The 20,186-nt window shown below is 41.6% G+C and overlaps 1 protein-coding gene across 1 annotated transcript in view; it reads right to left on the bottom strand.

The window, feature by feature from the left end:
• Positions 1 to 20,186, bottom strand: part of LOC126479821 (long-chain fatty acid transport protein 4-like) — a 329,898-nt gene that overhangs the window by 63,836 nt on the left and 245,876 nt on the right. The window contains exon 5 of the mRNA XM_050103817.1: positions 7,064 to 7,265. Within this exon, the coding sequence (XP_049959774.1) occupies positions 7,064 to 7,265 (202 nt within the window). The remainder of the gene's footprint in view (positions 1 to 7,063; positions 7,266 to 20,186) is intronic.

The following is a 20,186-nucleotide window of genomic DNA, read 5'->3' as shown; positions in this document are numbered from 1 at the left end:
GAAAAACAAGATGCAAACTTCAAATGATTGCAGAGAATTTGGAATACACATTGACAAGTGACAGATCATTAAAATGTGACACCCCTTTTTCTTCAAATCTGTTCAAGGGATATGGGATTTGGGCTGCTGTGGGAATGTTTGCTGAGGAACAACTGTAATTCTCTTAAAGTTATTTGAAGGTATGAGTCTGTCATTGGCTTTGACATTTTCTTTTGTGGACACTTGACTACATTATTTAGAATGTGGCCAAGAAATGTGATACTCATTTGAAGAAAGCAGCACTTATTAAAATCACAGACTGCTCCTTTGGAGTATGCTGAAGAGATTGTGGATAGTGCTGGTGTTGGTCATTGTTTGTTACAATCATAATTAGTAGTGCAGATAGCTGACAGACTGTTGATCTTAAAGTGGACTCTTTAAATATGTCTGCTTGTGTTTGCATATGTGTGGATGGATATGTGTGTGTGTGCGAGTGTATACCCGTCCTTTTTTCCCCTTAAGGTAAGTCTTTCCGCTCCCGGGATTGGAATGACTCCTCACCCTCTCCCTTAAAACCCACTTCCTTTTGTCTTTCCCTCTCCTTCCCTCTTTCCTGATGAGGCAACAGTTTTTTTATATATATATATATATATATATATATATATATATATATATATATATATATATATATATATATACACACACACGAATGATGTGACTTACTGAATGAAAGCGCTGGCAGGTCGATAGACACGCAAACAAACACAAACATACATACAAAATTCAAGCTTTCGCAACAAACTGTTGCCTCATCAGGAAAGTGGGAAGGAGAGGGAAAGACGAAAGGATGTGGGTTTTAAGGGAGAGGGTAAGGAGTCATTCCAATCCCGGGAGCGGAAAGACTTACCTTAGGGGGAAAAAAGGACGGGTATACACTCGCACACACACACACACACACACACATATCCATCCACACATATACAGACACAAGCAGACATATTTAAAGACAAAGAGTTTCGGCAGAGATGTCAGTCGAGGCGGAAGTGCAGAGGCAAAGATGTTGTTGAATGACAGGTGAGGTATGAGTGGCAGCAACTTGAAATTAGCGGAGATCGAGGCCTGGTGGATAACGGGAAGAGAGGATATATTGAAGGGCAAGTTCCCATCTCCGTAGTTTGGATAGGTTGGTGTTAGTGGGAAGTATCCAGATAACCCAGACGGTGTAACACTGTGCCAGGATGTGTTGGCCGTGCACCAAGGCATGTTTAGCCACAGGGTGATCCTCATTACCAACAAACACTGTCTGCCTGCGTCCATTCACGCGAAGGGACAGTTTGTTGCTGGTCATTCCCACATAGAAAGCGTCACAGTGTAGGCAGGTCAGTTGGTAAATCACGTGGGTGCTTTCACACGTGGCTCTGCCTTTGATTGTGTACACCTTCCGGTGTACACCTTACAATCGTTGCTTCATCAGGAAAGAGGGAAGGAGAGGGAAAGACGAAAGGATGTGGGCTTTAAGGGAGAGGGTAAGGAGTCATTCCAATCCCGGGAGTGGAAAGACTTACCTTAGGGGGAAAAAAGGACAGGTACACACTCGCACACACACACATATCCATCCGCACATACACAGACAAAGGCAGACATTTGTGAAGGCTCCCTCTTTCCTGATGAAGCAACCGTTGGTTGCGAAAGCTTGAATTTTGTGTGTATGTTTGTGTTTGTTTGTGTGTCTATCGACCTGCCAGCACTTTCGTTTGGTAAGTCACATCATCTTTGTTTTTAGATATATTTTTCCCATGTGGAATGTTTCCCTCTATTATATATATATATATATATATATATATATATATATATATATATATGTGTGAATGTTTGTGTGTCTATCGACCTGCCAGCACCTTTGTTTGGTAAGTCTCATCATCTTGATTGTGTACACCTTCCGGGTTCAGCGCTTTCTCATATATATATATCTAAAAACAAAGATATATATATATATATATATATATATATATATATATATATATATATATGTGTGTGTGTGTGTGTGTGTGTGTGTGTGTGTGTGTGTGTGTGTGTGTGTGTGTGGAGGGGGGAGGGGGGGGGGGGGGAGGGAATTATCTTTTGCATTAATTTTAGAAATCTTTTGACCTGCCACTTGGTGGACAAACAGTTCCTCTGAGTGAGAAGTAAGATATGAATCACTGTCAACTTGCATTTTAATTGCAGACTTTAAAATTCCATAAGTCCAGAGCAACCCAGCTGTTTTACGAATGACAACTAAGGAGGTAGCCTATTGGCTTCGAAGAACTTCTGTGCGAAGTTGAAGTGGTACCGCGAGATGGGGAAATATGGACACAGATGGGAACAGTGTATTTGTCCTCTTACATTAGTATCACTGAATGCAAGCTGTTATTTTTCCTGCATGTTTTTCAGTTACATCTTACATACTGTCAAGCAGATAAGAATATACATTTTTGCACTAGGAAGTGAAGACTGTGGAGTGTAGCAGTTTTCAGTGCAGTGTATAGTTATTGTTGGTTATCGTTATGTGAATACTTTCATCATTGTACTAGAACAGAAAAAAAGGAGTAAGCATTATTGCTTATCATTTGACTATTCGAATGTTAAGAAGGAAATCTGAATGTAGTTTGTTCAAATATCTCACTTGCAGTAATGTCTAGTAAACTATTTACAGATATCTACACAGATTGAGGTGAGGGGAGGGGATATCAGACACTGCCTTGGACTTATAAGACTACACTTGGTGCTCTTCTGAGATGCAATTTAGACTCTCAAAATTTTGAAATAGTGGTTGCTTCTATAAGACCAGGAAAACCGTTGTAGAGAAAGATACCAAGCAAATTTAATATACCATGTCCAACCTTAGAGAATAAAGTCAGTAATACAAACCCTGGCATGATTGAAAGGCCTTCTGTCTTAAGCAAAATTGAAGAGAACACACTTGATCGTGGTATTTTAATGGCTGCATGCTGGTGTTTCCCTTTTACCTTTGATGATGTACATGGTGAAAGGATACCTTAAATGTAGGTGAAGTGTTACTCCGATAAATTAAGCATCCAGTTTCCTGGGAACATTAAATGTCAACATGCTGAAGTGAACTGTGTGATTATGAAATCATATTTCCAGAATGTTGATGAAAAACTGGAAGATACCTCCCAAAATAATCAATTATGATGAGATAAATCTGTGTGATGAAGCTGGGAGAAAGCATGTGATTGAAGGAAAACAAAACAGCCAGAGAGAATCTTAGGTTCTTTTAAAAGTAGTATTTCAGTAAAGGTGGCTGCCTGGCTGCCATATTTGCTCCATGGATCGGAGCATTTATGGGATGCCTGGAAAAGAGGAGGTCCAAAGGAAACCCACTAGAACTGCAATAAAAGTGGATGGTTTGATCTGCCAACATTTAGAAACTAGTTTACTGCTATTGTGCTGCCTTATCTGAAGTCACTGAAGGGGAGAAAGGTATGCCTTTGATTTTGTTGCCACCAAACAGTACCATGTCTTACAATCGTTTGTTGTAGTAATTTTTGAGAACATTTCTCTTTGAGAACAGCAGTTTTTTTATTACCTTAAAATGAACATAAACATTCATAGCTGCAAGACACTTACTTTTCTTTTTAAGGTTATCAGTTTTGATCTGTTTTAGACCATCTTCAGACCTCCTACCATGATGGTAGGCAGTGGCAGTGAACGGAGCAGGCACTATGAGTCCATGAACGCCAACACAGTCATTAGATGTAAGGCATCTTTAGACTTCTGAAAGCTGCATGGCAGACAGTGCTTGCCCAATGGAATAAAAGCTCTCTTGGGCCAATATTGAAAGACACACTTCCCCCACTTTTGAAGGGAACTCCAAAAAATACCAGCAACTGAAGAAAGCAACACAATAAATGCATTCTGTACAGTGAGATTAATTGTGTTAGACTCTCAAACAGTTCTCAGAAAATTGCCTGATGGAGAAAATTCTCCGAACAAGTTCATGGAAGCCTGGTCTTTGAGCTTTGAAGAGATACTTATGTAGCATATTGACTGCATTCAGTCAAAAAATACACCAGAGCAGAAGAAATTTGCAACAGAGCCAGCCGCTGGCAGGCAAGAATGTTATGTATTGCAAAGTAAAACACAGCCAACTTGTGTTGCAAAGCAGAGCCAACTGGGTGCAGTATAGCAACAGTCGACGCTGCAATACGCTAGCAGAAGGATGGAAGCCTTTCCTCATTTGTCACAGAAGTGTTTAGAGTATGTGTCTTAAGCCCTAAATGAACACAGTCTGGAGCATATAAGTACTCAGTCATTAGTGTACTAAATAATTCTCGTTTCAGTATCACAGCCTACACCACAAACCTGTGACACTCAGAGCGACATCCGAAAATGCAGTACAGGGTCTGCTGTTTGACCAGCCTGCCCTGAGTCACAAGGGAGCCGCTCACTCACCGGAGGAAGTTCATGGCTGTCGTCAACTGCACTGCAGCGGTGTCATCATGGTCACGGTCAGAGACGTTGCTGACAATGGCATTCAAGTGACACCACACTCAGTTCGCTCCTTGAGCTGCCAACAATGCCAGACATCTATTGCTTTGCTTGAGAGGCAACTGGGTGCCTCCACTAAGCTGTTCTTGATGTAGAACAGCTGAGGGCCAGAATAAAGAAATTAATTGAACAAATCTACTGTTGTCCTGACGTCTCGTTTCGCTCTACCTTGGTGATAACCTTAGGGTCATTTAACACTTCAGAATGTTCAATGGAACAAAAAGTAATGCAAATGCCCAATGAAAATGAAAATTAAATCTTGCCCTAGAAAACCAATTTTGGGCACCAATAAGAGAAATAGAGATAATGCTGAATCAGTGCCTGAGTTGCCCATGAATAGTGATGTTATACCTTCTGATGAAGAAAAGAGCAGAACAGGAAAGCAGTTCTAGAAGTGGAGGCTTTTGTTCTTGGTGCTTATCCACGTGTGATTGGAAGGAAACAGCTAAATCTTAACAGAAGTGGAAGTCATATTTCTGCATCCATATCAAGGCAACAAATCTGTGTTTATTTTTCCAGCAATTCCAGATGATAATACTGTAGACAATCACCAAATTGCAGATTGACAACTACTAGAGAAGAAAAGGGGAAGTTTTTATTCCGTGAGAACACAGTGTAGATTGATGATTTCTGCTATGATTATTAATCACACATTTTCTAATTGTGTGTGTCAAAGTTTTCTAATCAAGTGTCAAATTGTTTTGAACACATGCAAAATATTCTTTAATCATGCATAAAATATTTTTAACCATGCATAAAATGTTTTCTAAACATGCAAAAAGAATTTCTAAGCATGTGTATGTTTTAAAAAGATAGTTTCTGTCACAAATTACCCCATTAGAGGGAAATAAGGCTGAATGGAAATTCAATGGGCATCTGAAATTACTTCATCATATGGGGTAACAACAGTCAGTTATTTGTTAGGATCTGGTTACTTAAATAATATTTTTGGTTCATGTTCTTCAATCATATTATTCTTAAATGTCATCTCAATACACAAATTTAATATCCTTGGCAAAGCTACCTTTTTATTAAGATTCCATTTGATACTACCTCATCTTATGGTACTGCCTCAGAAACTTCCTAAAGTTAGGTGATGTTGAGACATCACAAAGAGTGAGTCCTGGAAGTGTAATTGGTAGAGTTCTCCCTTCCAAAGTTGAGGTTTAGCAAACACATACTTTCAGTTTATGTATGCTTACAGTCAGAGTTGAAATAAGTAAACTTACAATAGTCACTGAGTCTTTTAAGGTCAACCATCTATGAACAATAAGATTACTTATTTAATTCATGGCACTGAAGAAATTTCAGTCATGGATGGTTGCTAAAAACCTCTAACAACATAATCACATATTTCGTCAAATGGACAGCTCCTGAGGTTAGCAAGTAGATTCATTTTCTGCAAGAGTCGATAAAAATGAATGCTACATTAGAACAACAAGGCACAATGTAACTGATAATTAAGAATATGATTTGTCTGAACTGAAGTTTGAGGTGGTGTAGATGCCCGAGTTATCGTGGATTTTATGCACCCCTGCTGATATGGCCTGCATTACTGCTTCATTAATTTAGATGTGTACATGGACTACACAGCAGCCACTTCTTTATGTTCTACTTCCAACACTGGTGTCTGCTAGTAAACAAAGCCAATCCAGTGACACTGTGTGGATCCTAACCAGCAGTTCCTGTTTATTAACATATCTCACATATTACAAGGACTCAATTTTCCTTCTACCATGCCAGCAGCCACCAACACCACTTATCTAAGAAACACACTGAATGTGTGAGTCAAGAATCATATGCTGCTATTCATCATGATCAATGCTGAAATCTATTCTAAGACCAATTATGTGTTTAAGGGCTTAAACATATTATCGTAATGGATGTAAAAAGAGTAACTCCATGACCAGACTCAGAGATCCATGCAATGCTAACTGGCTGCTGTATCATGCTCTTTCTTATGAGGGGGGGGGGGGGGGGGGGGGTTGGAGAGGGAAGGGAGAGGGGGGTTGCTACTCTATTCACCCAGACATTGTCAGCTTTGCACATCTCGGCATCACTATTTCTCATTTAAATAGCTTCTAAATAGGCCTCATGAAGCTTAGAACCTCCCGTTGTAGTCATCTCACCAAGGATAAATCCTTAACAGAACTGGAAATTAAACCCAGGTCCTCCACATGGTAATCAGACATGCTGACTAGTCAGCTATGGAGGTCGAGTATACTAGTCATTCTCCTGGAAGCTACTGAGACTAATAAATCATGTTTCCTGACTGTGGTGGTATTAATGTTTATGAACCTATGGCTTACAATACTTAAAATAAATACTTATTTTGTAAGGAGTATGGTAAGCGATCATTTGAAATCTAATAAGATATAGTGTAGTATACAAAACTAACACAGAGGAATCAAATGCCAATGTTGTTGTGTCATATATATGAAAATTTATAGAACTGGCAGAAGTCTGACATGCCACGTAAAATTAGAGGACAAAAATATTCTGATAATGCAGTTTATTTTGTGTCACTACTTACAGTACACTTATAATGTACGCAGTCACTCCAGTAAGAAGAAGCAGAGAATTTTTTTCTGATGACACAAGGAACACCATTAACTAGGGCACATCCAGCTCCAATTACACAGCCTGCAGTATGATACAGGGGCAGAGGAGTGTAGAAGACATCATCATTTCTCAGTTCTAGCATACTTCGAGTTGCTGCTCCAACCAACAAAAACCTAAAAAATGTGCACAAAGGTAATATAATAATAAACTCTATGCACGGAACAGCAGATACACATGAAATGGATGAATGAATACATTTATATTCTCAAAACATACAAAAATGAGCATCAACTGATGAAGTTGCTATGATCCACAGATTGAATTATCATATAATAACTGCTTTAAATTACAGCTTTGCTCTTAAGAAAGGAAGTGTGTGGCCACACTAAGGGTTCCACAGGCTAAAAAGCGAACTAAAAGGAATCTGCTAAATTTCAGTTACATGAAAAATCATACAAATCTAAAGGATTGCAATTCAAATAGACAAGTAGGGATTAAAGTTACAAATAAATTGAACTGGAATGATCACATAGATAATTTTGTGAGGAGAGTGAACCAAAAACTGCTTTTTATTGGGAGAACTCTTAGAAGCTGCAACAAGTCTATTAAAGTAATTACATATACTACACTAGTCCCCATGCTCTTATGAAGTGTTGCTGGGTGTTATGGGATCTGCATCAGATAGGACTGATGAAGGACTTCAAAAAAGTTCAAAGAAAGGCAACTTATTTTGAGTTATTGCAAAACAGGGGAGATGGTGTAACAGATATGATACGCAATTTGTGATGCCAGTCATTAAAATGAAGGCATTGCTCATAGCACCAGGAGCTTTCATGAAATTTCGATCACCAACTTTCTCCTTTGAATGTGAAAATATACTGTTAGCACACACTTACATAGGTAGAAATGATCATCATAATAAAACTAGAGAAATCAGAGCACACAGGGAAGGATTTAAGTGTTCATTTTCCCAGTGTGCTATTGGAGAGTGGAACAACAGGGAAATAGCTTGGTGGCAGTTTGGTAAACCCTCTACCCAGGTGCTTAACTGCGAAGTGCATAGTAGTCATGCAACTGTAGATGTAGATGTACATGTACACTGCAGGAATGAGATCTGATACAACAGGTCAGTATGAAATAGATATGTAGTCATTAAGGACACAAAAACTAAAATAAAGGCACCACTGCAAAATTCTAATAATAGCAACGTATTAATATGAATGAAAACAATAAAGGAGATGAGATAGACAAATTGAGGAATAATAAATAGTAAACTCATTCACAACAACAACAAAACAAAGAGAAGAGGAAATGCTAAATATACAGGACGATCCAAACTCCGTTAACACTTGAAAATGAACTAGTTCATGGAATAATGTAAGTAGAGTGGTAAAAATTGACACACATGACTGAAATGACATAGGGTTTTATTGTAACCATAAACAACTGTAAAAACGGTGCTGAACAGCAACACGTCAATGACACTGCATAACAGGTATTAATAGAGGGTAACATTCCACGTGGGAAAAATATATCTAAAAGCAAAGATGATGTGACTTACCAAACGAAAGCGCTGGCACGTCGATAGACACACAAACAAACACAAATATACACACAAAATTCAAGCTTTCACAACAAACTGTTGCCTCATCAGGAAAGAGGGAAGGAGAGGGAAAGACGAAAGGATGTGGGTTTTAAGGGAGAGGGTAAGGAGTCATTCCAATCCCGGGAGCGGAAAGACTTACCTTAGGGGGAAAAAAGGATGGGTATACACTCGCACACACACACACACGCACACACACACACATATCCATCCACACATATACAGACACAAGCAGACATATTTAAAGACAAAGAGTTTGGGCAGAGATGTCAGTCGAGGCGGAAGTGCAGAGGCAATGATGTTGTTGAATGACAGGTGAGGTATGAGTGGCGGCAACTTGAAATTAGCGGAGATTGAGGCCTGGTGGATAACGGGATGAGAGGATATATTGAAGAGCAAGTTCCCATCTCCGGAGTTCGGATAGGTTGGTGTTAGTGGAAAGTATCCAGATAACCCGGACGGTGTAACACTGTGCCAAGATGTGCTGGCCGTGCACCAAGGCATGTTTAGCCACAGGGTGATCCTCATTACCAACAAACACTGTCTGCCTGTGTCCATTCATGCGAATGGACAGTTTGTTGCTGGTCATTCCCACATAGAATGCGTCACAGTGTAGGCAGGTCAGTTGGTAAATCAAGTGGGTGCTTTCACACGTGGCTCTGCCTTTGATCGTGTACACCTTCCGGGTTACAGGACTGGAGTAGGTGGTGGTGGGAGGGTGCATGGGACAGGTTTTACACCGGGGGCGGTTACAATGGTAGGAGCCAGAGGGTAGGGAAGGTGGTTTGGGGATTTCATAGGGATGAACTAAGAGGTTATTAAGGTTAGGTGGATGGCAGAAAGACACTCTTGGTGGAGTGGGGAGGATTTCATGAAGGATGGATCTCATTTCAGTGCAGGATTTGAGGAAGTCGTATCCCTGCTGGAGAGCCACATTCAGAGTCTGATCCAGTCCCGGAAAGTATCCTGTCACAAGTGGGGCACTTTTGTGTTTCTTCTGTGGGAGGTTCTGGGTTTGAGAGGATGAGGAAGTGGCTCTGGTTATTTGCTTCTGTACCAGGTTGGGAGGGTAGTTGCTGGATGCGAAAGCTGTTGTCAGGCTGTTGGTGTAATGGTTCAGGGATTCCAGACTGGAGCAGATTCGTTTGCCACGAAGACCTAGGCTGTAGGGAAGGGACCGTTTGATGTGGAATGGGTGGCAGCTGTCATAATGGAGGTACTGTTGCTTGTTGCTGGGTTTGATGTGGACGGACGTGTGAAGCTGGCCATTGGACAGGTGTAGGTCAACATCAAGGAAAGTGGCATGGGATTTGGAGTAGGACCAGGTGAATCTGATGGAACCAAAGGAGTTGAGGTTGGTGAGGAAATTCTGGAGTTCTTCTTCACTGTGAGTCCAGATCATGAAGATGTCATCAATAAATCTGTACCAAACTTTGGGTTGGCAGGCTTGGGTAACCAAGAAGGCTTCCTCTAAGCGACCCATGAATAGGTTGGCGTATGAGGGGGCCATCCTGGTACCCATGGCTGTTCCCTTTAATTGTTGGTATGTCTGGCCTTCAAAAGTGAAGAAGTTGTGGGTCAGGATGAAGCTGGCTAAGGTAATGAGGAAAGAGGTTTTAGGTAGGGTGGCAGGTGATTGGCGTGAAAGGAAGTGCTCCATCGCAGCGAGGCCCTGGACGTGCGGGATATTTGTGTATAAGGAAGTGGCATCAATGGTTACAAGAATGGTGTCCGGGGGTAACGGATTGGGTAAGGATTCCAGGCGTTCGAGAAAGTGGTTGGTGTCTTTGATGAAGGATGGGAGACTGCATGTAATGGGTTGAAGGTGTTGATCTACGTAGGCAGAGATACGTTCTGTGGGGGCTTGGTAACCAGCTACAATGGGGCGGCCGTGATGATTGGGTTTGTGAATTTTAGGAAGAAGGTAGAAGGTAGGTGTGCGGGGTGTCGGTGGGGTCAGGAGGTTGATGGAGTCAGGTGAAAGGTTTTGTAGGGGGCCTAAGATTCTGAGGATTCCTTGAAGCTCTGCCTGGACATCAGGAATGGGATTACCTCGGCAAACTTTGTATGTGGTGTTGTCTGAAAGCTGACGCAGTCCCTCAGCCATATACTCCCGACGATCAAGTACCACGGTCATGGAACCCTTGTCCGCCGGAAGGATGACGATGGACCGGTCAGCCTTCAGATCACGGATAGCCTGGGCTTCAGCAGTGGTGATGTTGGGAGTAGGATTAAGGTTTTTTAAGAAGGATTGAGAGGCAAGGCTGGAAGTCAGAAATTCCTGGAAGGTTTGGAGAGGGTGATTTTGAGGAAGAGGAGGTGGGTCCCACTGTGACGGAGGACGGAACTGTTCCAGGCAGGGTTCAATTTGGATAGTGTCTTGGGGAGTTGGATCATTAGGAGTAGGATTAGGATCATTTTTCTTCATGGCAAAGTGATACTTCCAGCAGAGAGTATGAGTGTAGGACAGGTCTTCATGGCAAACGAATCTGCTCCAGTCCGGAATCCCTGAACCATTACACCAACAACCTGACAACAGCTTTCGCATCCCGCAACTACCCTCCCAACCTGGTACAGAAGCAAATAACCAGAGCCACTTCCTCATCCTCTCAAACCCAGAACCTCCCACAGAAGAAACACAAAAGTGCCCCACTTGTGACAGGATACTTTCCGGGACTGGATCAGACTCTGAATGTGGCTCTCCAGCAGGGATACGACTTCCTCAAATCCTGCACTGAAATGAGATCCATCCTTCATGAAATCCTCCCCACTCCACCAAGAGTGTCTTTCCGCCGTCCACCTAACCTTCGTAACCTCTTAGTTCATCCCTAAGAAATCCCCAAACCACCTTCCCTACTCTCTGGCTCCTACCCTTGTAACCGCCCCTGGTGTAAAACCTGTCCCATGCACCCTCCCACCGCCACCTACTCCAGTCCTGTAACCCGGAAGGTGTACACGATCAAAGGCAGAGCCACGTGTGAAAGCACCCACGTGATTTACCAACTGACCTGCCTACACTGTGACACATTCTATGTGGGAATGACCAGCAACAAACTGTCCATTCGCATGAATGGACACAGGCAGACAGTGTTTGTTGGTAATGAGGATTACCCTGTGGCTAAACATGCCTTGGTGCACGGCCAGCACATCTTGGCACAGTGTTACACCATCAGGGTTATCTGGATACTTACCACTAACACCAACCTATCCGAACTCCGGAGATGGGAACTTGCTCTTCAATATATACTCTCTTCCCGTCATCCACCAGACCTCAATATCCGCTAATTTCAAGTTGCCGCCACTCATACTTCACCTGTCATTCAACAACATCTTTGCCTCTGCACTTCCGCCTCGACTGACATCTCTGCCCAAACTCTTTGTCTTTAAATATGTCTGCTTGTGTCTGTATATGTGTGGATGGATATGTGTGTGTGTGTGCGAGTGTATACCCGTCCTTTTTTCCCCCTAAGGTAAGTCTTTCCGCCCCCGAGATTGGAATGACTCCTTACCCTCTCCCTTAAAACCCACATCCTTTCGTCTTTCCCTCTCCTTCCCTCTTTCCTGATGAGGCAACAGTTTGTTGCGAAAGCTTGAATTTTGTGTGTATGTTTGTGTTTGTTTGTGTGTCTATCGACGTGCCAGCGCTTTTGTTTAGTAAGTCACATTATCTTTGTTTTTAGATACATTGCATAACAGTACGTATAAAGGAAGTTGGATCATCCCTAGCCTGACTGATAAACACCTGCTGGTTAGTACAACTTTTATGCAGGATGGCACTCGACCCCATATTGCTACTCATGTAAAAGATCTCTTGTGCACATTGTTTAGTGAGGATCATGTGCTGAGCCCCCACATCCATCATGCTTAGCTTCCCAGGACCCCAGACGTCAATCCGTGTGATTGTGGGATCACAAATCCACCAGAATCATCCAACCTCATTGTGGATGTTAAAAGACTATATCTGATGTTGAATTCTCATCACACCTACTGATATGCTGTACAATGTTGTCAACAACATTGTCTCTCGAGTACAGGTATTGTTGATGAATGACACCTGAAATGTTGATCATTTGTTATAAAGACATTGTCTTTGCTAAAAGTCAATTGTTATGCTGATTATTGCTTTTGTATCATACAAAGTGCCATCTTTTGGATATTTTGTGCACATTTTTTGGCTTCAACAACAGTCCATGTCATTTCAAGCATACGTATCAAGATTTTACTTGTCTACCTACATTTTTCCAGAAAGTATTGAATTTTAAATGTTAACAAACTGTTTGGTCTCTTGTAGTAATGATAAATTAACAGCTGTTCACCAAAATATTCAGTAACTACCAAATAAAGTGCAAAAGCTAGAGGTTGAGCTGGAGAATATAGACAGATCTGTTTGCATTACAGAATATTGGTGAAAAAAAAAAAAAAAAAAAAAAAAAAAAAAAAAAAAAAAAAAAAACTGAAATTAATCATTTAGTCTCAAAGTCTTACAATTAGCATTTGCATACAGTAAAACACCTATGAAGTGTGGAGGTGGTTGTATTTATGTGAAATGAAATCATACATTTAATGTCAGAAGTGATCTATGCACAATCAGTGAAGAGAAGTATTTTGAGTTGGCAGCAATAGAATTAAGAGACCAATATACGCACAGAAAGTTGACTTCTTATGTTTATACTGATCTCCTCATAGAGATATGAATATATTTTATTAAACTAAATCAAGTTCTTGATACGATATCCACTCCAAAAGGGAATAACCTCATAAGGAGACCTAAATGTAAACAAACATAATCCTAATGCTACGGTACCTGTACCTTATTCTTAAACATTAAAGTTACATTTTAATGTCAATGGTTAATAGTGCAACAAGAATAACATACCAGTCAATGACAGCTACTGATTATGTGTTAACAGATTTAGACAAAGAAAATTGTAGTGTGGCTGTAGTGGATCTAGTATTATCTGACTGCTTCAGTCAAATTGCAAATATAAAAGTGGTTACAGTAAAACAAAACAAAAAATGCATGTCTATAGATGAATATTTGTTAAACTGAAAGAAAACAGTTTGTCACACAAACATCGGGTCAAACATGGGAAGTAGCGTAACAGAGGTATATGCAAATGAAAAATTCAAAAATTTCATGACATTTGAACTAAATTTGAACAGATTTTTTCTAAGGTGTTATGTGCATTGTTAACCGTGGGTCAAAAACTGGTGACAAAAGATATCAAAAAATCATCCCAAACACTGAGGTATCTCAGTTCCATTAAAACCAGCCACTTTAATCTAGCTTTCTCACACTTTTATAAACATTATAGGCAAACATACAGGAAAGTTCTGCTTGCAGCAAAGAGGGCTCATGATTGTGAACTGATACTGCTAAAAAAATAAAGCAGTTGGAAGATTGTAAAACATGAAATATATACCAGAAAGATGACTCAATCAAAAATTAAAATTGAAGACAAAATGTCAAATAAAAATTCCACAAGATACAGCAAACTGTATAAATAAGTACTTTACCAGTATAGGAATATAACTACAGCAAATATTCCAAACAGCCCTATATATCATAAAGCTAAATAAATGTGTACCCCATTCAGTGCTATTATGCAAACCACAAAGGAGGACGTCTATAAAGCAGTTTTTGCAGACTGCAAAATAAACTTTCAACAGGTTTGGACAAAGTACAATGTGTCTGTTTAAGGACTGTAGTGAGCCTAACATTACCATTAGTTGACATCATCATAAATTAATCATTCAAACAGAGTTGCTTTTATGAACACTTAAAGTATGGTAAATTGCTACCTCCCTTCAAAAAGGATATAGACATAGAAAATAATAGGCCACCCCCACTACTCTCATACTTTTCAAAAATAATAAAAACAACATCTACATTCACATCCAAACTCCGCAAACCACCATGAGATGCATGGCAGAGGGTATCCCCCATTGTACCAGTTATTAGGGTTTCTTCCCATTGCATTCATACATGGAGCATGGGAAGAATGATTGTCTGAATGCCTCTGTGCATGCAGTAATTATTATAATCTTATCCTCACAATCCCTATGTAGGGGGTTTTAGTATACTCCTAGAATCATCACTTAAAACAGGTTCTTGGAACTTAGTCAACAGACTTTCTGGGGACAGTTTATGTCCCATCTTTAAGAACTTTCCAGTTCAGTTTCTCCATTATCTCTGTGGCACTCTCCCACAGATCAAACGAACTTGTGACTATTCATGCTGCCCTCATCTGTATATGTTCAATATCCCCTGTTAGTCCTATCTGGTATGAGTCCCACACACTTGAGCAATGTTCCAGAACTGGTCACATGAATGATTTGTAAGCATCTCCTTTGTAGACTGACTGCAGTTCCCCAGTATTCTACCAATAAACCAAAGTCTACCCCTGCTTTACCCACAACTGAACCTATATAATCATTCCTTTTCCTATCCCTTCAAAGTGCGACACCCATGTATTTGTATGAGTTGGCAGATTCCAACAGTGACTCATTGATATTATATCAATAGGAAACTTTTTTTTTTTTTTCATTTTTTGAAGTGCACAATTTTACATTTCTGAACATTTAAAACAAGTTACCAGTCTTTGCACCACTTTGAAATTTGATTAAGATTTGAAAATATTTGTGCAGCTTCTTTCAGACAGTACTTAATCATAGATAACTGCATCATATGCAAAAAGTCTGAGTTTACTATTAATATTGTGTACGAGGTCACTAATATACAACATGAACAGCAAGGGTCCCAACACACTTCCCTGTGGCACACCTGAAGTTACTCCTACATCTGATGAGGACTCTCCGTCCAAAGTAACATGCTGTGTCCTCCCTAACAAAAGTCCACTATTATGAAAAATAGACTTATGAACTATTTAAATAGCTACAACTTCCTTTCCAATGACCAGTTTGGGTACCAATCAGGGAACAGCACTGAATCAGCAACTATACAATTTACAGAACATGTCTTGGAAGCTTTAATCAAATGAAATTACATATTTCCAGAGACCTTTTCGAGTCACAAACATCTACAGTGTCCATATGCAGACTGAAACAATAAATGAAAATTTGTACCACAACCAGGATTCAAACCCAGGTCTCCCGCTCCCTAGGTAGATGCACTCCTCACTATGCCACCTCAACACAGTGGCTTTGAACAGCTTCACAGAGTACCTTAGCACATCTCCCTCCTGAATCCACACTGCCATTCATGCCTCAGCCCACTTTGCTATTCCTCCTAAACTGTAATAGCATAGATGATTGGGACTTGAAAAGGTCCCTGGAGCCATATAGTTTCATTTTATGAAAGTATCTATGCCTGGGTTTTAGGCAGTATCCTTCACTTCATTTGATACTGAGGTGCTATTACAAGATAGTTGGAGAGCCCCTGCACTGCTGTTTGAATTTATGGAGAATACTAAGTTGGCTGAAGCATGAATGAAAGTTTGTATTGAGGAGGGAGGCATGCTAGGATAGTCTTTGCAGTTGTGCAAAGTCACTGAACCAGAGTGAAGCAGTGGTTAGCGCATCTGTCTAGTGAGAAGGAGATCCGGGTTCGAATCCCGGCATTGGTATAAATGTTTATTTGACACTTCAGTCTGCATATTTACACCATAGATGTCCTAGAAGCACTGCACAAAGGGAACTATACAACAGGTTTATTCCTCTATCTAACTGAAGCATTCGATACAGCTGACCACAAAAAGCTAGAGGAACTGGGAATAAGGAGGGGGAGGGGGTGGAAAAGTGGTTCCAGTCATATCTATAAAATAGAGTATAACTGAATGAAGTTACACATACATCAAGTAGCGCTAAATACACTCCTGGAAATGGAATAAAAAACACATTGACACCGGTGTGTCAGACCCACCATACTTGCTCCGGACACTGCGAGAGGGCTGTACAAGCAATGATCACACGCACGGCACAGCGGACACACCAGGAACCGCGGTGTTGGCCGTCGAATGGCGCTAGCTGCGCAGCATTTGTGCACCACCGCCGTCAGTGTCAGCCAGTTTGCCGTGGCATACGGAGCTCCATCGCAGTCTTTAACACCGGTAGCATGCCGCGACAGCGTGGACGTGAACCGTATGTGCAGTTGACGGACTTTGAGCGAGGGCGTATAGTGGGCATGCGGGAGGCCGGGTGGACGTACCGCCGAATTGCTCAACACGTGGGGCGTGAGGTCTCCACAGTACATTGATGTTGTCGCCAGTGGTCGGCGGAAGGTGCACGTGCCCGTCGGCCTGGGACCGGACCGCAGCGAACCACGGATGCACGCCAAGACCGTAGGATCCTATGCAGTGCCGTAGGGGACCGCACCGCCACTTCCCAGCAAATTAGGGACACTGTTGCTCCTGGGGTATCGGCGAGGACCATTCGCAACCGTCTCCATGAAGCTGGGCTACGGTCCCGCACACCGTTAGGCCGTCTTCCGCTCACGCCCCAACATCGTGCAGCCCGCCTCCAGTGGTGTCGCGACAGGCGTGAATGGAGGGACGAATGGAGACGTGTCGTCTTCAGCGATGAGAGTCGCTTCTGCCTTGGTGCCAATGATGGTCGTATGCGTGTTTGGCGCCGTGCAGGTGAGCGCCACAATCAGGACTGCATACGACCAAGGCACACAGGGCCAACACCTGGCATCATGGTGTGGGGAGCGATCTCCTACACTGGCCGTACACCACTGGTGATCGTCGAGGGGACACTGAATAGTGCACGGTACATCCAAACCGTCATCAGACCCATCGTTCTACCATTCCTAGACCGGCAAGGGAACTTGCTGTTCCAACAGGACAATGCACGTCCGCATGTATTCCGTGCCACCCAACGTGCTCTAGAAGGTGTAAGTCAACTACCCTGGCCAGCAAGATCTCCGGATCTGTCCCCCATTGAGCATGTTTGGGACTGGATGAAGCGTCGTCTCACGCGGTCTGCACGTCCAGCACGAACGCTGGTCCAACTGAGGCGCCAGGTGGAAATGGCATGGCAAGCCGTTCCACAGGACTACATCCAGCATCTCTACGATCGTCTCCATGGGAGAATAGCAGCCTGCATTGCTGCGAAAGGTGGATATACACTGTACTAGTGCCGACATTGTGCATGCTCTGTTGCCTGTGTCTATGTGCCTGTGGTTCTGTCAGTGTGATCATGTGATGTATCTGACCCCAGGAATGTGTCAATAAAGTTTCCCCTTCCTGGGACAATGAATTCACGGTGTTCTTATTTCAATTTCCAGGAGTGTATATTGAAAAAACATGTTTCTCACCCTAAATATATAAATATAAGCATACTGCAGGACAGTGTGCTAGGTCCAGCACTTTTACTAATTTACCTTGATTTCCAACACGGCATCAAGCTAGAGCAGATAATATTGGCTGCAGACAACTTATGTACTTATCACTGACAAGTCACCAGATGCGCTAAGAGAGAAAGCTGAAGAAACACTTTGCTGTATATATAAGAGGGCAATAAAGAATAAAGTCACGCTTAATATTAAGAAAACAAATGCTATGAGCATCAGCATAAACAAAACCCCAGATTACAATAACCTGAAAATGCGAGGGTTGTACCAAAAGTAAGGTTCCCAATGAGCTACAGCCTTGAGGGAAGTGCTAGGCTAAATCTGACAACAGTGCCGTGCACAGTGGTTCCCCCACTCTCGAGACCACCCATACACAATTCGCTATGCTGCTCAGTGTTGGCTTGGCAGCCATCAGAGCTGGAAGTGTTGATCACCGCTCCTACCGATTGCGAGCTTCGAGCAGTCATCCGGTTTCTCCACGCAAGGAAGTTATCGCCCGTGGAGATTCATCAGCAGCTGATTGAGGTTTATGGTGGAGAGTGCATGTCCGTTCAGCATGTCCACAAATGGTGCAGGGCTTTTGCTGAGGGTCACACGGAAGTTCACGATGAAGAACAGAGTGGAAGACCGCCGGTTTCAGATGCGATTGTCCAGAAGATCAATAGCGAACTGCTCAATGATTGGAGGGTCAATGTCCGTGAACTTGTTGAATGCATTCCTGAAGCTTCCCACGGCACAATTGAAAGAACTTTAACAGAAACATTGGGTTATTGCAAGGTGTGTGTTTGCTGGGTCCTCCAGATGCTGACTGATGGACACAAGGAGCAACGCCTTGACTGTACTCGCAAATTTCTTCAACAGTGTGAGGGGGGAGGCAACAAGGAGAAGTTGTTGGACTCTATTGTCATGGGAGATGAAACGTGGGTGTTTCATTACACCCTCAAAACAAAACAACAATCTTGTCAGTGGCGTCAGTGGCGTCAAACAAACGCAGTTGGCAGGAAAGGTTATGGCGACTGTGTTTTGGGATCAGAAGGGGGTACTCCTCATAGATTTCATGCAACCTGGGATGACAATAAACTCTACCAGATATTGTGAAACACTGACCAAACGCCGGTGAGCAATCCAGAATCGCTGGAGAGGACGACTGACAGAGGGAGTAGTGCTTCTTCACAACAATGCTCGACCCCACGTCGCTCGTCAAACAGAGGAAACAGAGGAGCTTTTGAAGAAATTTGGGTGGACTGTTATGCCCCATCCCCCGTACAGCCTGGACTTAGACCCCAGCGATCATCACCTCTTGCCCAAGCTAAAGGAACACTTAGGTGGGAAAGGCTTCAAGAACAATGATGAAGTCCGAGCAGAGGTCACACTCTTCCTTAACAGATTGGCAGGAGACTTTTATGACTTAGGAATACAAAAGCAGGAGCACCATCTTCAAAAGTGTGTAAAAAAAATGGAAACTGTGTTGAAAAATAGACAAAAATGTAAGCTTTTCTGCAATTTATAAATTAATAACAATAAACAATGTTTTCTATTTGTAATAAATACGAGAACCTTACTTTTGGTACAACCCTCATAAATAACGAATTCATATGATATGTGGAAATCAGGAAATTTCTGGGAATGTCAATTGTTTGTCAAAGTGAGAAGAACACATAAAAATACTTAGTAATTGAATCTCTACAGCATGTTATGCATGCCAAATTATTACATCAGTATATGATATTTCACTTATCATATCAGTTTATTTTTCTGTTATTAAATAGTTATGGCATAATTTTCTGGGGAGTGAGTAGGAAAAATATTCAGGCTATATTCAGACTACAGAAACGAGCGATATGTATAATGGCCAATTATCGCAGCACAGCTAAGTATCGCAACCTTATTAAAATGCTGAAGATATTAGCTGTCCCTTGTGAATATATTTTTTTAGTGTGTTAGATATGTAAAAAATATATTGACCACTATGTTAAAAATTATTTAGTACATGATTATGAAACTAGAAACATCTATAATTTATATATGCACAGAAAAAATAAAGTTAAAACTCAGCAGAGTTTATTGTGTAGTACTATCAATTATGTAATAAATTACCACAATGTTTAAAAGACCTTTCTTTCAAAACAAAACCAAAAGATTACTTACAAAATAAAAGCAGGTCACCTAATTTAAGAA

The sequence above is a fragment of the Schistocerca serialis genome, chromosome 1 (genome assembly GCF_023864345.2).
Source record: "Schistocerca serialis cubense isolate TAMUIC-IGC-003099 chromosome 1, iqSchSeri2.2, whole genome shotgun sequence".
Lineage (NCBI taxonomy): Eukaryota > Metazoa > Arthropoda > Insecta > Orthoptera > Acrididae > Schistocerca > Schistocerca serialis.
Note: the sequence above shows the minus strand (reverse complement) of the source record. Positions and strands in the feature narration are given on the sequence as shown.